This window comes from Protopterus annectens, chromosome 5.part0, assembly GCF_019279795.1.
Source record: "Protopterus annectens isolate FY-2018-M chromosome 5.part0, PAN1.0, whole genome shotgun sequence".
NCBI lineage: Eukaryota > Metazoa > Chordata > Ceratodontiformes > Protopteridae > Protopterus > Protopterus annectens.
The window spans coordinates 642293433-642309889 of NC_056735.1; the positions used below are offsets into that span (position 1 = coordinate 642293433).

The 16457-nt window shown below is 39.9% G+C and overlaps 1 protein-coding gene across 2 annotated transcripts in view; it reads left to right on the forward strand.

Annotated features, from left to right (window-relative positions):
• Positions 1–3441: 3441 nt before the first annotated feature.
• The window catches only part of LOC122802723 (interleukin-5 receptor subunit alpha-like), a 451682-nt gene continuing 438666 nt past the window's right edge, over positions 3442–16457 (forward strand). For both annotated transcript variants that reach the window (XM_044072483.1, XM_044072484.1), the window contains exons 1-2: positions 3442–3559; positions 11357–11488. In XM_044072483.1, coding sequence (XP_043928418.1) covers positions 11392–11488 — 97 coding nt within the window. In that variant the 5' untranslated portion in view covers positions 3442–3559; positions 11357–11391. The remainder of the gene's footprint in view (positions 3560–11356; positions 11489–16457) is intronic.

Sequence of the window (16457 nt, forward strand, 5' to 3'; positions counted from 1 at the left end):
ATTTTCCCACAATTGACTTTTCAAACTCCTTTATGCCTTCCTGTCTGTCCCACTAATCCTGAAGGTCCTGCACTATGCCAAGATGTGCAATGGCAAGGTCATTTTCGTAATCCTGTTCAGGGCATGCCAGATTTTGTTCCCTAAGCTTTGGCAACATCTAAGAACAAAACCCCTTCTTCCACAGCAACACAGCTGCTGTCTCTCCTGTGTGGCCAACCTTACCCAGACATCCAGTCCCTCTAATTAACTGCTTGGTCTCTCCACTTGGCGATGTCCATCAACCCTACTCTCCCACAAGTTACTTGATTAATTCTGGCCTCTCAGAAATCTTCAACCAGAACAATTTACAGAGGCTGATGGATTAAGTTTTCACCATAATCAAACAGCACATAGATACGTTATGAGCCCCTATATCTCAAATATTGACCTGTTACTTTTCCAAGTAGGGGCCAGTTATTCATCCATCGAAGTTAATTTTGTTGCTGTCTATTTATATAGCCAAGAGATTATATCATCTTTAGCCAACCATAAGTTCAGTCATACATTTGGAAAGGTATGTTTCATTCCAGATGCCTCTGTTTCATCCTTCCCCTCCATGGGAACTAAACTGTCTGCTATTGAAACTCACTTTCCCTTGTTTATACCTATCAATTCAGCTGATGTAAAATTCCACTCATCGAAACTCTTCTTCTGGTAGCCATTACCTCTGACAGATGAATTTCAGAGTTGCAAGCCTTGGTGTCCAAAATTCCTTACCCCGAGGTCCTTGTGGAGTATAATATATCTCAGAACTAATCCATCTTTTATATCCAAAGTTGCAGCACATTCTGATATGCACCAATCAATACATTTACCTGTGTTTTTTTCCAAATCATTTCAACAAAGGTGAATATAGACTGTAATGTTTGGATGTGGACAGATGACTTAGGTTGTACCCACAGAGAACAAAAGAATTCAGAAAAGACTACAAGTTATTCATCTAATTTTCTAAAATGAAGAAAGGTCAGAAAGTGACTAAAGTTACACTGCAAAATATTTATCCGACTGCATCAACCTTTTTCATTTTAGTAACAAAACCCTACCTCCTAAACCAAAAACACTCTGCTGGGGCTCAAGCTACATCGGCAGCTTTCCTTAGAAACCTGCCTTTGGATAAGGTTTTTGACCTGCTGCATGGTCTGTCTTACATAAAATTGTGAAACATTACAGCTTAGGCATCTTGTCAAGTTGTAGAGCCTTCTTTCAGTGGTCTCATCTTCAAAGGTCTGTCGTCCTAATGCCACTCAAGTTCTGCTGGGCATTCTGCCACCTGTTCCAGTGTTCAGATATGACCAACTTAAATATATAAGCTATGTATTCAATAGAAAGTTAGATTTAATTGGTTTCTGTCTGGACACTTGAAGCACCCACTCCCCTCCAAATCATCCTATCTAGTGGAATGTCTGGTCTCACTTAATCTGAGTTAGCTAAGAGGACTGCATCATGGAACAGGGAAAGGACCTTGAATGATGAGAGAAAGGGTAAGAGTGTGTGTGTGTGTGTGTGTGTGTGTGTGTGTGTGTGTGTGTGTGTGTGTGTGTGTGTGTGTGTGTGTGTGTGTGTGTGTGTGTGTGTGTGTGTGTGTGTGTGTGAGTGACATCAGTTAAATTATACAAGGTAAACGAAAAGTGCACGCTATCATAAAAAGGAAAAAGTTGCGCCATACCCCACAGGCAGTCCAACCAGAGGCAGGTAATCATGTGGATCTAAGTAATGCTCACAGCTTGAATTACCTGAGGGCAATGAGGTGTAACATGCTAACATCTTCAAATACTACAGAATGTCTGAAGCTCAAAGTACACATTGTAATAAGCAGCCACAGCCTGGAGTACAACCGGGAACAAAAGGTTGTTTAGTTCCTTTTGGATTTTATACCCAGTCTCTCTATATACCTGCAAGGACACAGGAAAGGCAAGAGCCATAGCTGAAAAATGGTTCATTCATGATTAGCCCATGAATCTGTCAAAATAACAAGGAGATACTGCCTTACCACCACCCCCTCAAAAAATCGTCAGCAAGCAACATTTGAGAGAAAGAGGAGTTAGTAAAAGACATTCATCAAAAATCAATTGCACTTTGTAAGCATTTCTATAGTGCCAAGAATCTGCAAGATAAATCATCCCAGATGCAAAAGAGGAAGTGAAGATTACTTTCCACTAACCAGTTTCCCCCACTGTTCACTCATCAATCTGAACTGTATGCTGACCCCATTGCCCTGTATACCCACTTCTTCCTCTGCTGATCTTTATTCCATGCATGGTAGGGAAAGCAACTTGGCTAGCTACAAGAAGCAATGCAGCAGTAACAGCCCTTGTTGAAGCACCTATTCATCATCATGGCATGGAAGGTGCTGGGTCCTGTCTCCACCCTGAGATGTTAAAGTTGCTTGACCAATCAGAGAATGGTGCCAGCACATTCCAACCTAGCAGCTGTGAAGTCCCTCACTACAAGAGCAGAGCTTCAGCAGAACAATGCTTGCCAGACAATCATTTTTAAGATGTTTACCGAGTTTAAATATGGAACTTAATGAGGAAGTGTCAAGCAGAAAGAGTAACTAGAAGTAACGAAATAAAACTTGACAGGGTTTATTTTATTCCTGTTTGTTAGTTGTTTCACAATCCTGTTAAGAGATGTCCCCTCTGTGAAAGAACACATTTCCCAAGTTCTGCAGTGTGTCAGAGCTTTTCCCCCATTGTGGACACTGGTCATCCGTCCTGCACAGCCGCTTAGTTTCAGTAAGAAGGTACCAACAAACAGAATGTGTTGCAAAGGAAATGAGAAGTTTCCTCAGAAATTTGTAACATTGTAAAATAACAAAACCCAGCAGAAACTCGTTATATTGCAGTATAGTGACCCCCAAATAAAAGATGTTTAAGGAAACATTTTAGATCTCTCACTCCTACACTGTATTTTGGAGAATGAAGGACATCAGGTTTGTGTAAAGCCAAACTTAGTGATGTGTGTAATTATTGAAAAGGTCATAAGCATATCCAAACTGCATACTCAAACTATATTCTTATGTGAGAATCCTGTGAATTAAATTAAATGCTGCGAAGCAAATATTCAGAATATGAGTGGGGCAAATAATTATCTTTTTGATTTTGAACTCAGGCCCTACAAATTCAAGCTTAACCATCCTACTCAATTGTCCAGATTTTTGCCTTATATTTTCTGACTGTTCCTCATTAAATTTGTGATTTTCTGTCTCATCACTGAAGAATAAAGTCACTATATAATGACACACATTTGAGTTTCAGACTTAATATCCTTTAGAAAAATGCATACTAATACAAAGCCTGTTATTCTAGCAACTTTCTAAGTTTATAAGAGCAATATGTTAACTCTGTCTGGGGGGGGGGGGGGTTGCAGCCTATAAATGATATTCTGTATGTTTTTTTCTGATTAGCCAGCCATTCATTTATCCAGCCTAAGGTCCAGTCCCAGCGAGACCAGATAAGAGGGAGTCTACTGTCCACCATATCCAGTGTCTGCCTAAAAAACAACTAAATCTAACAATCTGGTAAGTAAATCACTTATGTTTCCTAGCCCCATCTTACCTGTAGATTTTTAACCCCATTGTACCTTTCATTGCTGCTTATTGTTTTCTATAACCAGCCTCTTGGTGCAGTTTAGTCACCTTATTGAATTCTTTCATCTTCCATTCTTTAAAATGTTCTGATCTGATGTCAATATTCACGTAATTCTTGAGTGTGGCTCGGTTCCAAGCCTCGGAACCAACTCGGTCATTTATTTCAGCTCGCGCCTTCTAAACTCTCGAGCTAGGCTTTTACCTGTAATGCTCCTTTCAAAATTACCTCAGATCTCATTTGCTGCTTCATGTGCTGGACAGGTTCAGCTGCTCATGAGCTTTGGCTTAAGATTATCTAAGTTTTCTTATCTTAATGTATCATTTTTTATCTTAGTAAGAAAGACCTTTTTTGCCCTGTAGTATATCCTTTTTCTCTACCCGCTCCTCTCGTTAGCTAATTTCCGTGTGTGTGTGTGTGGGTGTGTGTGTGTGTGTGTGTGTGTGTGTGTGACCCTTTCGCACTGTCTGCTCTACCACTGGTAGTTTTTTGTAGTACCATTGTTGGTACTCCCTTTTTACCTGTAAATGTATTCTTTTAAAAAAAGAAAGAAACTCTTTATTTTTCTGTGAGTTTGTGTGTGTGACTATTTAAACCTTTTCACTATGGCTGACAAGGCTGAGTCTCCAGCCAAATCTTCCAAAAGCACCTCACGTTTTAAAAGGTGTCACAAATGTCAGGGTAAAATGCCCAATTCAGATGGGCATACATTTTGTGTATATTGTCTAGGCAAAGTTCATCTGCAGGAGAACTATTCTATTTGTCATGCTTTATCTACTAGGACACTTACAGAATGTAAGAACAAGCTCATTCTTCAGGGCCTTATGAAGAGTGACTTTGAAGAGGCCATTTCTGTGTCAAAAACAGAAGCCAGTTCTTCATCATCATTATGTTCTTCATCCTCTAAGAAATGTCCTTCTTTGGTTCCAAGTGTTTTGGAACCCACTAAGAAGGTTTCAAAACATCCTTTGGTGCTGATGAGTTCCACTGCAGCGAATGGCAAAAAAGATTCCACACCAACTAAAATTTTGGAGCAGACTTTACCTTCCTTGGCACTGACAGAAAAGCTGATACCAGAGCAGTCGCAGTTGATCTTGGTGCCAAGATCTAGGTACTCTCCCTCAGTTGATCCATTTAAGGATAGACTTCCAAGTCCCTTCATCGATGCTAGACCCCCTAGGTTTCCATCAACTGCATCAGTTCAGTCCACTAAGAGTCTCTTCAAGGCCGACATTGTGAGACTGGTAGATCAGCTCCTGATGATGAGGGGATTATCTTTGGTTCCTAGCCAACCTGGCATCGGAACCAGTCATACTGTGATACCACCCGTTCCTCCTCCAGCTCTTATTGAAACATTGGAGCCCTCGGTTCTGACATTCCCGGTGTCAACTGTCTCAGTTCTGGTAGCATCTGTGTCTCCTGTACTGAGAGCCACCATGCGTTCATCCAGCCTTTCGGCACCAGAGGTCTCCCAGGGCCAAGACTCCCTGGTCGGGTCCGAGGTGCATGGGTTGGTTTCTTTAACTTCAGAACTGTCCATGATCCTTGGTTATTTTGGCCTTCATAGGATCGACCCAGGCTTCTTTTTCTGGGGTCACCTCCTCAGTGTGGGATGGGACCTCAGTTCCAAAAGAGTCTATTTCGGTTCTGGGCTCCCATCCATGTACTGGAGGGCCTGCCCTCTGAATCATGGAGAAGGTCTTGTCCATTGTAGACTCATAGTCTCTGCCATCCCAGTTGGGATAGATTTCCACAACTCCTTGTCCGGAGTGTCCATCGGTTTCATCCCTAGGACAGAGGACAAAAAAGCTCCAGGAAAGACCCACCTTGGTGGTTTCCTCTTTGGACACTTCCCTGGAATATTCCGCCAAGGAAGTACCTGCAAAGAAAAAGTGCAAGAGGAAGCACTTAAATACTCCCCAGAGGAGTATTTCACCAAAGATACCAACTTTGATGAAGTAGATACCCCTAGGTCACCCCCTGATGATTTTTCCTTTGGGGACATCTTGGAAATTCTAAACCAGTGGGGTGGCTGGTCTCCTCCCTCAACCTTCTTTGGAGGAGTCAGTATACCTGGAGGCTTTTCATGCCTAACCCTCTACTTCTTGGATCTCTTCACCCACTGATGATCTCATTAAACTGATCACTCAGTGGGTATGGAAGATGCCCAGTGCCATTGAACTGATCCTCAAGAGGCCTGTTCAGATCCTTTCAGCCCCCTGAGGAGGAACAACACAGATTAAAAGGCATACTGCTGATAACGTAGTGATAGTGGTAGCCACAAAGATAAAACTTGCTGAGGAAAGTCCCGACTAGCCATCCACCTAACAAGGAGTCTAGGACTATGGATAGGTTTGGGAAGTGAGTTTGTGTCAGAGATCTTTGCTCTCAGGTCCCTGAACTATAATGGCACATTTCATGAGGTTGCAGGCGATCTAATCAAAGAGCTTTTGGATACCCTCTCAAGAGCAGTAGCTGAAGAGGTATGGGACAAAGTTGCCTCTCAGCTCACAACCCTTGAAGCAATTTCTAACTCATCCATGAGGCTGATTGCCCATGCAGATGAAGGGATGAAAAGAGTGGCGGATTCAGGCAGTCATTCGATGGCATTCCTGGATGCTCTTGTGTAATTGTCAACATTTTGTATGACAGATCATCCCTTTTTGGTCTCAAAGTTAGACACTCTCGCCAGATGTGTAAAAGATGGGAAGACTCTCTCGGCCATAAGTGTACATTTTTCCACTCCTCAGAGGCCTTACTATAGGAACCAGAGAAGTGGGAGACTATGGTTTAAAAAATCCCAAGAGCCTTTCCAGGATTCACGTGGCAAAGTCTTTCTCCGGGGCAGAGGGGGAAGTAATGGAAGACGCTACCCCAAAGGCAGAAATGGCCCGCAGAACCAGGGGTCCAGAGATTCTTTTTCTGGTACTTCCTATCAGCACCCCTGAAGGGAGACCCAATTGCCTTCCTCTAGAGGCAGTCAGGGAGACAACTATCCCTGCACCAGTCCACCTGGCAACTTATAACTTCAGACAAATGGGTGCAGGGAATAATATCCACAGGTTACAAAATCCCACTATCTATACATACAAAACCCCCAACCCCAAAAAGACTCCTGGATGTTCCACCCAGTCACAGGGAAGCAGCAGTAGTAGATATTCAAAAACTGCTCGACAAAAGAGTCACCCAAAAAGTCCCACCAGACCAAATAGGATACAGGTTTTACTCTAGGTTCTTTTTAGTGCCCCAAAAAATAGGGTACTGGAGACCCATCTTGGATCTCAGCCAGTTCAACAAGGCAGTTCAGCAGACCAAATTCGGGATGGTCTTAATACAGTCAGTACTTCCATTCTTGGAAAACGACAATTGGATGTGTTCTATAGACCTCCAGGATGTGTATTACCATATAAAAATGGACAAATGCTTCAGGAGGTTCCTGTGCTTCTGGCTGGGAGCCAGTCATTTCCAGTTCTACTGCCCTTTGGACTCATCTCAGCCCCCAGGGTGTTCACCAAATGTATGGTAGTGGTTGCAGCTCATCTCAGACTGCAAGAATTTTGAGTTTTTCCATACTTTGACGACTGGCTCCTCACCACTTCCACTAGGCGTCAGTTTGAACGGGCAAAAGATCACACTCTTCATCTCTGTGCATCTTCAGGCATCACAGTAAATTATGAAAGTCAAATTTACAGCCTTCTCAACAGTTAGAATTCATTGGGGCCCAGTTGGACACTTTCAGGAATTGCTTCATTTCCATTAGAAAGACTACTTAGGATCAGATCTCAGTTTGGCCAAATTATCCAAAGCAGAACAAGTATTAGGCTTGATGGCAGCCTCAATCACTCTTGTTCCCTTATCAAGATATCATATGTGAATCTTACAGTGGTTACTTGCCTCCCAGTGGTCTCTGATGCATCAACCAATGTCTTACGTAGTCATGATTACCAGTCGCTGCAAACAGGATCTTTCATGGTGGCTCTATTCCAGTGAGATTCTCTCAGGCCAACCATTCATTCTTCCTCAGCCCCAAGCCATAGTGATCATGGATGCCTCCCAGATAAGGTGGGGGGGGCATTATCTGGGAAGGACGGTCCAAGGCACATGGTCCCAACTGGAGGTCAGCTTGCACATCAGTGTTCTAGAGATGAGGGCAGTGTTGTTAGCAGTGCAAGTATTCCAGGATGCCCTTCCTCTGGGAACAGTAGCAGTTCAAATAGACAACATGTCAGTAGTTTGGTATATCAACAAGCAAGAGGGAACCAAATCTTACCCATTGGGTTGATAAGCCCTCAGAGTTTGATAATGGGCGATTTCTTCCAACCATTTTTTCACAGCAACACACATTCTGGGGAGCTCCAACATGATGGACAAGCTGAGCAGAACCATTCTCATGCCTCAAGTGGTCTCTCAATCCTGTGGTGGCAAAACAGATTTTTTGTCGCTGGGGCCAGCCTTGCTGTGATCTTTTTGCATCCCCTCTGAACAGCAAGTACAGCAGTTAATTTGGTCTAATCCCCCCTCCGGGGGAGTCACCCAGAGATGCTGTTTTCCATGATTGGCCCCCTGGTCTTCTCTATGCCTTTCCCCGAACTACTTTGGTATCCCAGTTTCTAAAGAAAGGCAAGAGGTCGGAGAATTCAGTAGTCCTCATTGTCCCCTTTTGGTCTTGACAAGTTTAGTTTCCCTTCCTTTGGCCTCATCTTCAGAAAGCATGGATACTGACCCAGCTCCAGATCTGCTGTCTCATCCACAGGGCACGGTTCATCCAAACCTCCGTATCTGAAGCTCATGGTGTGGTTTCTCCAATTCCCATGATTGCCAGGCATCCATCCCTTTTCTGTCCTGTCCCTCAAATTATTGTGGCCCATCACAAACCTTTCTTCTAGGAAACTGTATCAGAGTAAATGGGAAAAACTTGCAACTTGGGCCCATATGAATGAACTTAATCCTTATACGACCCCTGTTCATAAAGTTTTGGATTTTTTAGCTAATCTGTATCAATCTGGTTCTTCTATTCGGCAATTAAAGTACATCTAGCGGCAATCTCCAACTTATGTATGGGCTTTGATGGGTCATCTCTTATGTCACACAAACTTTGTAAAGCCTTTTTAAAGGGAGCCCTAATGTTAAAACCCCCATTTAAAGAACCCATTCCTCTGTGGGATCTAACACTAGTTCTTCAGTCTCTTACCTTGTCTCCTTTTGAACCATCAGCTATTTGTGACTTAAAGTTTATGACTTTATTTTTGGTGACTATCAGATGTGCCAGAAGAGTATCTGAACTTCAGGTCTTGTCCTGCCAACCACCCTACATGATATTTCACAAAGACAGGGTTTCCCTTAGGACTAATCCATCCTTTTTACTGAAATTAGTCTCAGAATCCAATATCAATCAGACACTTCAGCTACCGGTCTTTTTCCCCCTAATTTTTCCAATAAAGGGGAGTACTCCCTTCATTTATTAGATGTCCACAGACAGCTGCTTTTTTATCTTCACAGAACAAAAGATTTCAAAAAATCTGATCATTGTTTGTTGCCTTTTCCTCTTTCTTTGGTAATCCATTTTCAAAGGTTACCTTGGCGAAATGGCTTAGAGATTGTATTACATTTAGTTGTCAGTCGAAAGGTTTTCATCTTTTACACCCAGTTAAGGCCCATTCGACTAGCGTGATGGCAACTTCTGCAGTTTTTCATGCCTGAGCCTCTTCAGATGGATCAGGTCTCAAGGGGACGGGCATCTTTCAGTTCGATGGTGCTCAGGAATATTCTTCCATGAGACCTCCCAATCTTTGGGTAGCTGGGGACTCTGTCCCACAGTCAAGGATTACGTGAAGATTGGCAAAATCAGATAAAGAAGTTACGTCTTAACATAATGTTCCATCTGTGTTATCAATCTTCACTAATCTCAAAATAAAACAAAATATCAAGCCGTATAGCACAGGACACAAATTTTATTAATATAGAAAGTAAGCACTTTTGCGATATTGCACTGCTTCTGAGACTCAGAGTCTGAAGAAGCAGTGCAATATCGCGAAAGCGCTTACTCTCTATATTAATAAAATTTGTGTCCTGTGCTGTACGGCTCGCTATTTTGCTTTATTTTGACATTTGGATTTTTACTGATATCGAGCCTTTGTCCACATACTCTGCTTTATTTCTTCCTGTGAACTTCTCTAATCCTTGACATCCCCTCCGTCCATCCCCGAGCCTGAGACTCTTAGTGTATCAAATTCTCCCAGGACTGGATTCATATTAGGGACACATATCTGGTCTTTTCTTCCTGTTTGCTATTTATCTGCCACTAATTTAAGTAAACTTGATCTGAGGTAATTTTGAGAGGAGCATTGTAGATAAAAGCATAGCACAAGAGTTTGGAAGGCGCGAGCTGAGATAAACGGCCGGGTCAGTTCCGAGGCTCAGAACTGAGCCCCACAGTCAAGAATTAGTGAAGACCGACAACACAGATGGAACGTTATGGTAAGACATAGCTTCTTTTTTTTTAGCCATCCTATTTTATGTTTCCTAACTCCATTTTATTTGTAGATTTTTTTTTAATCTTATTACTCCTTTCATTGCTGCTTATTATCATCTGTTCCTAGTCTGTCAGTGCCTCTCAGTGCATTGTAGTCACCTTATTTATTCATTCATCTTCCATTTTAACAATTTTCTTCTTTCCCACAGGGTCACATTTTGTAGCCTTCTTTTACATCCCTGACAAATTTTCCTCATATAGTCCGATTCCATCTAAGCTACCCTGCAGTTCTATCACATGTGCAGATTGTTCTCTCTGTCTCTAATAAATTCTGTTTCAGTTTCCCACCTTTCTGCCTTTATCTTCTTCGATGTTTTATTTCACCAGTGCAGCAGCTGCAAGCAGAGGTAAAACATCAGCACTGTTTTTCTGAATTCATATCCTGTATCACAGGTTCTTTCCATACGTTCCTTCTTTTTCTCCTACCACTGTCTAAACTTTGGTATTTCTAGTTTCCCCACTCTCTCCTCTGTCTGTTTTTATTTTGACAATCTTGCCTTCTGATACTTTTCTTAGTCTTCATTTACCACTACTCTTGCTCTGTCATGTCTTATTTGATTCACTTTCCTGAATATCTTTATTGTCAATACCCCCTTCCATAAATCAGCTGATCTCCTATGTTCATGTTCTACTTTTGTTTTAATTTATGAAACATTTTTAAAATTTTATAAATAAATATACTGCCTGTATCTCCTCACTGTCAAAAATCCTATGGAAAACTCATATATTTTTCTCTTCCAGTTTTGTAATATTCCTTCAAAAATTCCAGCTTGCCCTTCACCGCCAGATCTCACTGTTATCTTCCCTGTTTATCAGACCTCTGCCTCTCTTCTCATATATCTTTTACTTTTTTACTACAGGCTTTTGAGTGTCTGTAATCACCATATCCTTCACATCTTTTAATTTCCTCCTTAAACTCCCAGAGTTTCCATCAAGGGTCTGGATACATCACATCTCAGATGGTGTTATATGTAGATTTTTGTTTTCAAATGTAAAGTTATTTATTGTTTTATACAGCTCAGAGTAACTGTTCACACATACTTTAAATGTTGAAAACTTGGAGTTCATGTTTCTTATCTGGAAGTGAGTTGTATCTTTGTATCCCTTGTTATCTTTCACATTTTAAGTAATGTACAATTAATTGTGCAACTTAAGAAATAATCTGCACATCTCAGTGTATGCATTTTTTTTCTTTTAGGGGTTTGAATTGTCTACACTGATCGCTATTTTGGCATGCATATTTCTATGGTGTATTTACATCTTGTATTTCCCTTTACTTGCTGGCAGCTGATGTTCATTTACATCTACTGTGCTAATGGAATTCAATCAAGTAAGTGACATACTATAAGCATAAATGAAAGGTAATTAAATGATCAAAATATTTTCTTAGATAAAACACAGTTTGATTTCATAAACAGAAAACATTACTGAATGTTTAGCAGGTATAATATAATTCACACTCATTTTCATTATGTGGTAACCCTGCTGTTAATAAAAATAAATGCAAAGCTATTTAAAAAAATCTGTTTAAATGCTATCCTATTATTACAGTGTAAGTGCTTGGGAAAAGGAAACTTCTCAGTTTGTAATAAGAAAATAGTGTTCCCTTATTTTGTTTTTTTCTCTTATCTTTGAATGCTTATACATATTTTTTGGGAAGTTTTTCCACATGGTGGAGATGTGCTTCATTGCACCATAATTTTGAAGATAACTTTCTGTTGCTTTGAATCAAGTATGCTGAGACTTTTTTTACAACAGTGCAAATGAAAGACAAAGAACTAACATTAAAATGTAGAGATTACTGTACAGTGAGGTGCTTGGAAAACTAAGAAAGCAGTAATTTAAAAAAAAAATATTCTGAAATGCATGGGTTTATATTTAATTCCATAAAGTATAGTAGAGCAGAAAATTATCTTTAAAATAGTCTGATATAATTTATGCATTTTTGTTTAATATGGTGTGTGAAGTGATATTAAAATTGCAATTTTCAGCCACAGAGTAAAGCCGAGTAAAAAAATATCTGTATATCTCTGCATTTATTTTTATATACCTACATATGCATATATATGTGTTCAGGTCTATATTATAACATCGAATTTTATAAAGTTCGAATGTTATAATATCAAACCAGTTTTGTCGAACGCTGAAAACAGCGAAGGTGCAGGACACCAAATTCTTTCCCACGGAAATAATTCGGTGAGCCGTTGCTGTGGCTTCTCTGTTTTCAGCGTTTGATATGTTGGAACATTACGGGTCAGGTTCAGGTAAGTGTGCGATTTTGTGTAGGTTAGGGTTGGGGCGGGTTAGGTGAGTTAGGGTTAGGAAGTGGGTCAGGTAAGTGTGCGGTTGTATGTAGGTTAGGGTTGGGGGGCGGGTTAGGTGAGTGTGCAATTGTGACGGCCCTTAGGGTTAGGGTTGGGTTAAGGTAAGTGGATAGCTAGTAGTGTATGTAAAGTTTAGTTTAGGTGTAGGATTTTAAGTGTATGTGTGTGGATTGCTGTTTATTGTGTGTGTTTGTGTTTCTCGGAATAGTGATTTTTTTTTCCCAGGGAAAAACAAATCGCTATTCTGACTGTTCGATGTTTGCGGATTTCGGTGTTTAGGGTTCGATATTATAACATTCGATCTTTGTAGATTTCAGTGTTATAATATAGACCCATGTGTTCATGGGTGTGTGTGTGTGTGTGTGTGTGTGTGTGTGTGTGTGTGTGTGTCTGTGTGTGTGTGTGTGTGTGTGTGTGTATATATATATATATATATATATATATATATATATATATATATATATATATATATATATATGGGTCTACTTCGTTTGTACGAAGTTACAGTACTTCGAAACCCACTTGGCCGAGACCAGTTGTTCGAAGTACCAAAACTTTGAAAACGAAGTACAGAGATCAGAATACAGCACTGAATGGGAATATTCCCTTTTCCTCGCTGTAGTGCAATCTCTGAGTTGGTATATTTAAGTAGGGGGGGCACAGCCCCCCACATGAGGCATGCACATATTTTCTGTGATTTTTTTTTTTTTTTTTTTTGTAGCAAGCCGATCTGGCACTTTGGTTGAAATGCACTTTCGCTGAAGTGGGCATCTACTTTTTTTTTCGAAGTAATGGAATTTCGACAAAGAAAAGTAGATCCATATATATATATATATATATATATATATATATATATATATATATAGTATATGGTTTCCTATTGAAATGTTGCAATTGCACAGCTATGAAGTAATCGAACAACAGATGTTCGAATACTTCATATTTCGTCAGTTTATGTGAGCGAACGGTATAATTGCGAATGGACTGTGCATTCGCAAATATAACGTTCGCTCATGTAAAGGGATCGCGGTACAGTACAGTTAGGGAAATACATCCCTTTCCTCACTGTAGTACAATCTCAGAGTTGGAATATTAAGTTAGGGGGTGTGGGGAGTGCAGGGGGGCTTGCCCCCCTGCATAAATGGGATGTTAGGTTAGTTAGTTAAGGAGTTACGGGAAGGGTGGGATTGCTGTTAAGTGCCGAAAATGTTGTGATCGACATTTTCGGCATTTACAGCTATTTTACGACATTAGGGACGTGCGGTAATGTGTACTTTTGGTGAAACACTTCGCTAATAATTACACTTTATATTTTAAATTTCGAGATCATGATAGTAAACATATATATATATATATATAGATATATATATATATATATATATATATATATATATATATATATATATGCATATAACACTTCTATGACTAAAAAATAAAATAAAAAAGCTTAACACACCACTGTGGAAGTTTTTTGGTTCTTTTTTATTTTATTTTTTAGTCATAGAAGTGTTGTATGCATTTAATTCACATTCTTCTATTGTTTTCTTGTTTTGTTGTGCATATATATTCACTCTGGGTATTCACTGGGTAGGTAAACTGGTACATGGAAACCATCTTAGCTACAACCTAGGTACACTCAGAAATAATTGAGTGCTCTGTAGAAAATTTACAAACAATTGTAGAATACTTATTTTATGTATCATAAACTATCATATAGATAATTTTGAAATGATTGAGACCAGACTTAGTTTACATTTTGATATTAATAAAGGTTAAACAGAACAGAATTAATTACTTGGCAAGACTATTCTCTTATAGAGTTAGAGATTGAATGCTTCATGTAGTTTACATTCCTAAGAATTTGTAGGAGAAATACAGATGTTAATCATATTTATCACTGCTGCAGTAGCATAAATTCTGTGGGTTATATCCTGTATAGATTATAACATCCAGCCAACTTCCAAAGCTTCAGGACACTCAAAACATTAGACAGCTCTAGTTGAGCTTACTGAAAGACAGGTTTGAGCATCAAGCCCTTCAGAATTTTCTTTCTGACAGAGAGTGGTTCTCTGCAGGCTTTTGTTGACTGACTGTCAGCTAATGCTGTTCCATTGCTGGGCAGATACATTTCCTATGGGGAAAAATTCTTCAGCATATTTTACAGTTACAAACTTTTCTGCTTATTAAAGTAGTTTTAAGCTATTAAAATTTGTTTTTATTGACTGTCTCTTGACTTGTGTGTGCCTTTAAACAGGAGCACATTTTTTGACAGTTTAAAAGTTGTTCTAAAGTGTTTGATTTTTTGTTTCCTGTGGAGAAGCTGTATTCATTTTAGTTTGGTTTGGAGCTGAAAAAATGCATTAAAGTGCTTTTTATTGTGTTTTTACTGGGAAAAAGTTACTTTTATCTACCTTCTAATTTTACGAGTTGTGCTGCATAAATAACTTGAGAAGAAGCACCATTCTGGCTTGACCATGGAACAAACTACCAGTCCCTCAGTCAGACTGTCTTCCAGCCACAAAACAAAAAAAAAAAAAAAAAAAAAAGGTTAACTAAGCTGTCTTTACCGCTGCATCAAGCTACTGATTTGCCTCAGCCTCAGATGGGTGACTGGTCAAAGCTGGTTCCTCAGACCTCTCATCTTTTTCTTCGGATCCCTCTGGTGTTGTCCATACAACGACTGTGGACTGGGGATTAGCCACATCCTTCGTGGGCAAGGGACAGATGCTCTTGTTGGTGTTGGGAGAAGGGGCAAGGGAAGTGCTAGAATGTTGTGCCCATCCCTGTGGAACCTGTTGCTGCTATTAATAAACTTGTTCGCCCCAACTTTCCTGTCAAAAGAAAAAGAAAACTAAACATTTATCTTCTCCTGTTCCAGTTCTTCTGGATATGAGCAGTTTATCCAGATTAGCTCAGTGTGTTATACAGGGTGTGACCCTACTTGTAAGGTACCTTCTATAGTGGAAAAAAGGAGTGCTCTTTTCCTGAAGAATTTCAAGATTCTGAAAATGTAGAGGAATGTGATGAGACACATGCATTTTTCTCCTCAGATTTCTGATTCAGACTGTTTCCAGAATTTGCCATTTTTTCAGTGAGAGGACCCTGAGGCTTCTGAATCCCTCAGAAAATACTATGAGTTGTTACAAATGGAATTCCCAGAACCTTCACCCCCCCCCCCCCCCCCCAGTGTTGTGAGCATTGGAGGATGTATCTGTCACAACCTATAGTTTCAGTGTTAGCCAACCTGCTGCCTCTAAGAAAGCAGACAGAATGTGCAAAGTTCCTCAGTCTTTTAGGTTTCTTTGCACTCATCCTAGATCTAACCCAGTAGCTACACCTTTAGTTAATCCAGCTGCTGCCAAACTTGGTAAAGCTATTAATAAGTTTGAGAAAAAAAGTGTATGCTTCTGAAACTTTGATTTTTACAATTTTACATTGTAAGGCTCATATGTTAAAGTTCATTCTGGCTAACTGTAAAGCATGAGGAATGTTTTATCTGCAGTTCCCTCTTATGAGGAAAAATCTGCTTTGTGTGATTTAACTTTTTCTATTTCTCAGGCTACTACTCTTTGTTTAAAGTGCGTTATTACTGTAGATATTGTAGTCAGGGTTGTTGCCATTAGTACTGCATTACAGATGTTTGCCTGGCTGTATTCTGTGAACCTCCCAGAATATGTAGAGTTATTTTTAATTTTTCTTTGCAGAGATTTAGTTTTTGGACCCTCTGTTGCAGAGGTTATCTAAACATCGGATGAGAGGGGAGAGATGATTCAGGGAGTCTGTCAGATTTTCAACCTTCCTTCTCAAATTTTCCAAGGGATTTTCTGCTCCCTTGTCCAGTTTTGGCAAGAAAGAAAGAAAATATATAATTTCAGCACATTTCTAGTAAGCAGACATTAAAAAACAATGGCAGGGAGGTTCCAAAACAAAGCAGGAAACCTCCAGTGCAAAAGGTAGATAAAGCAGAGTAATTAT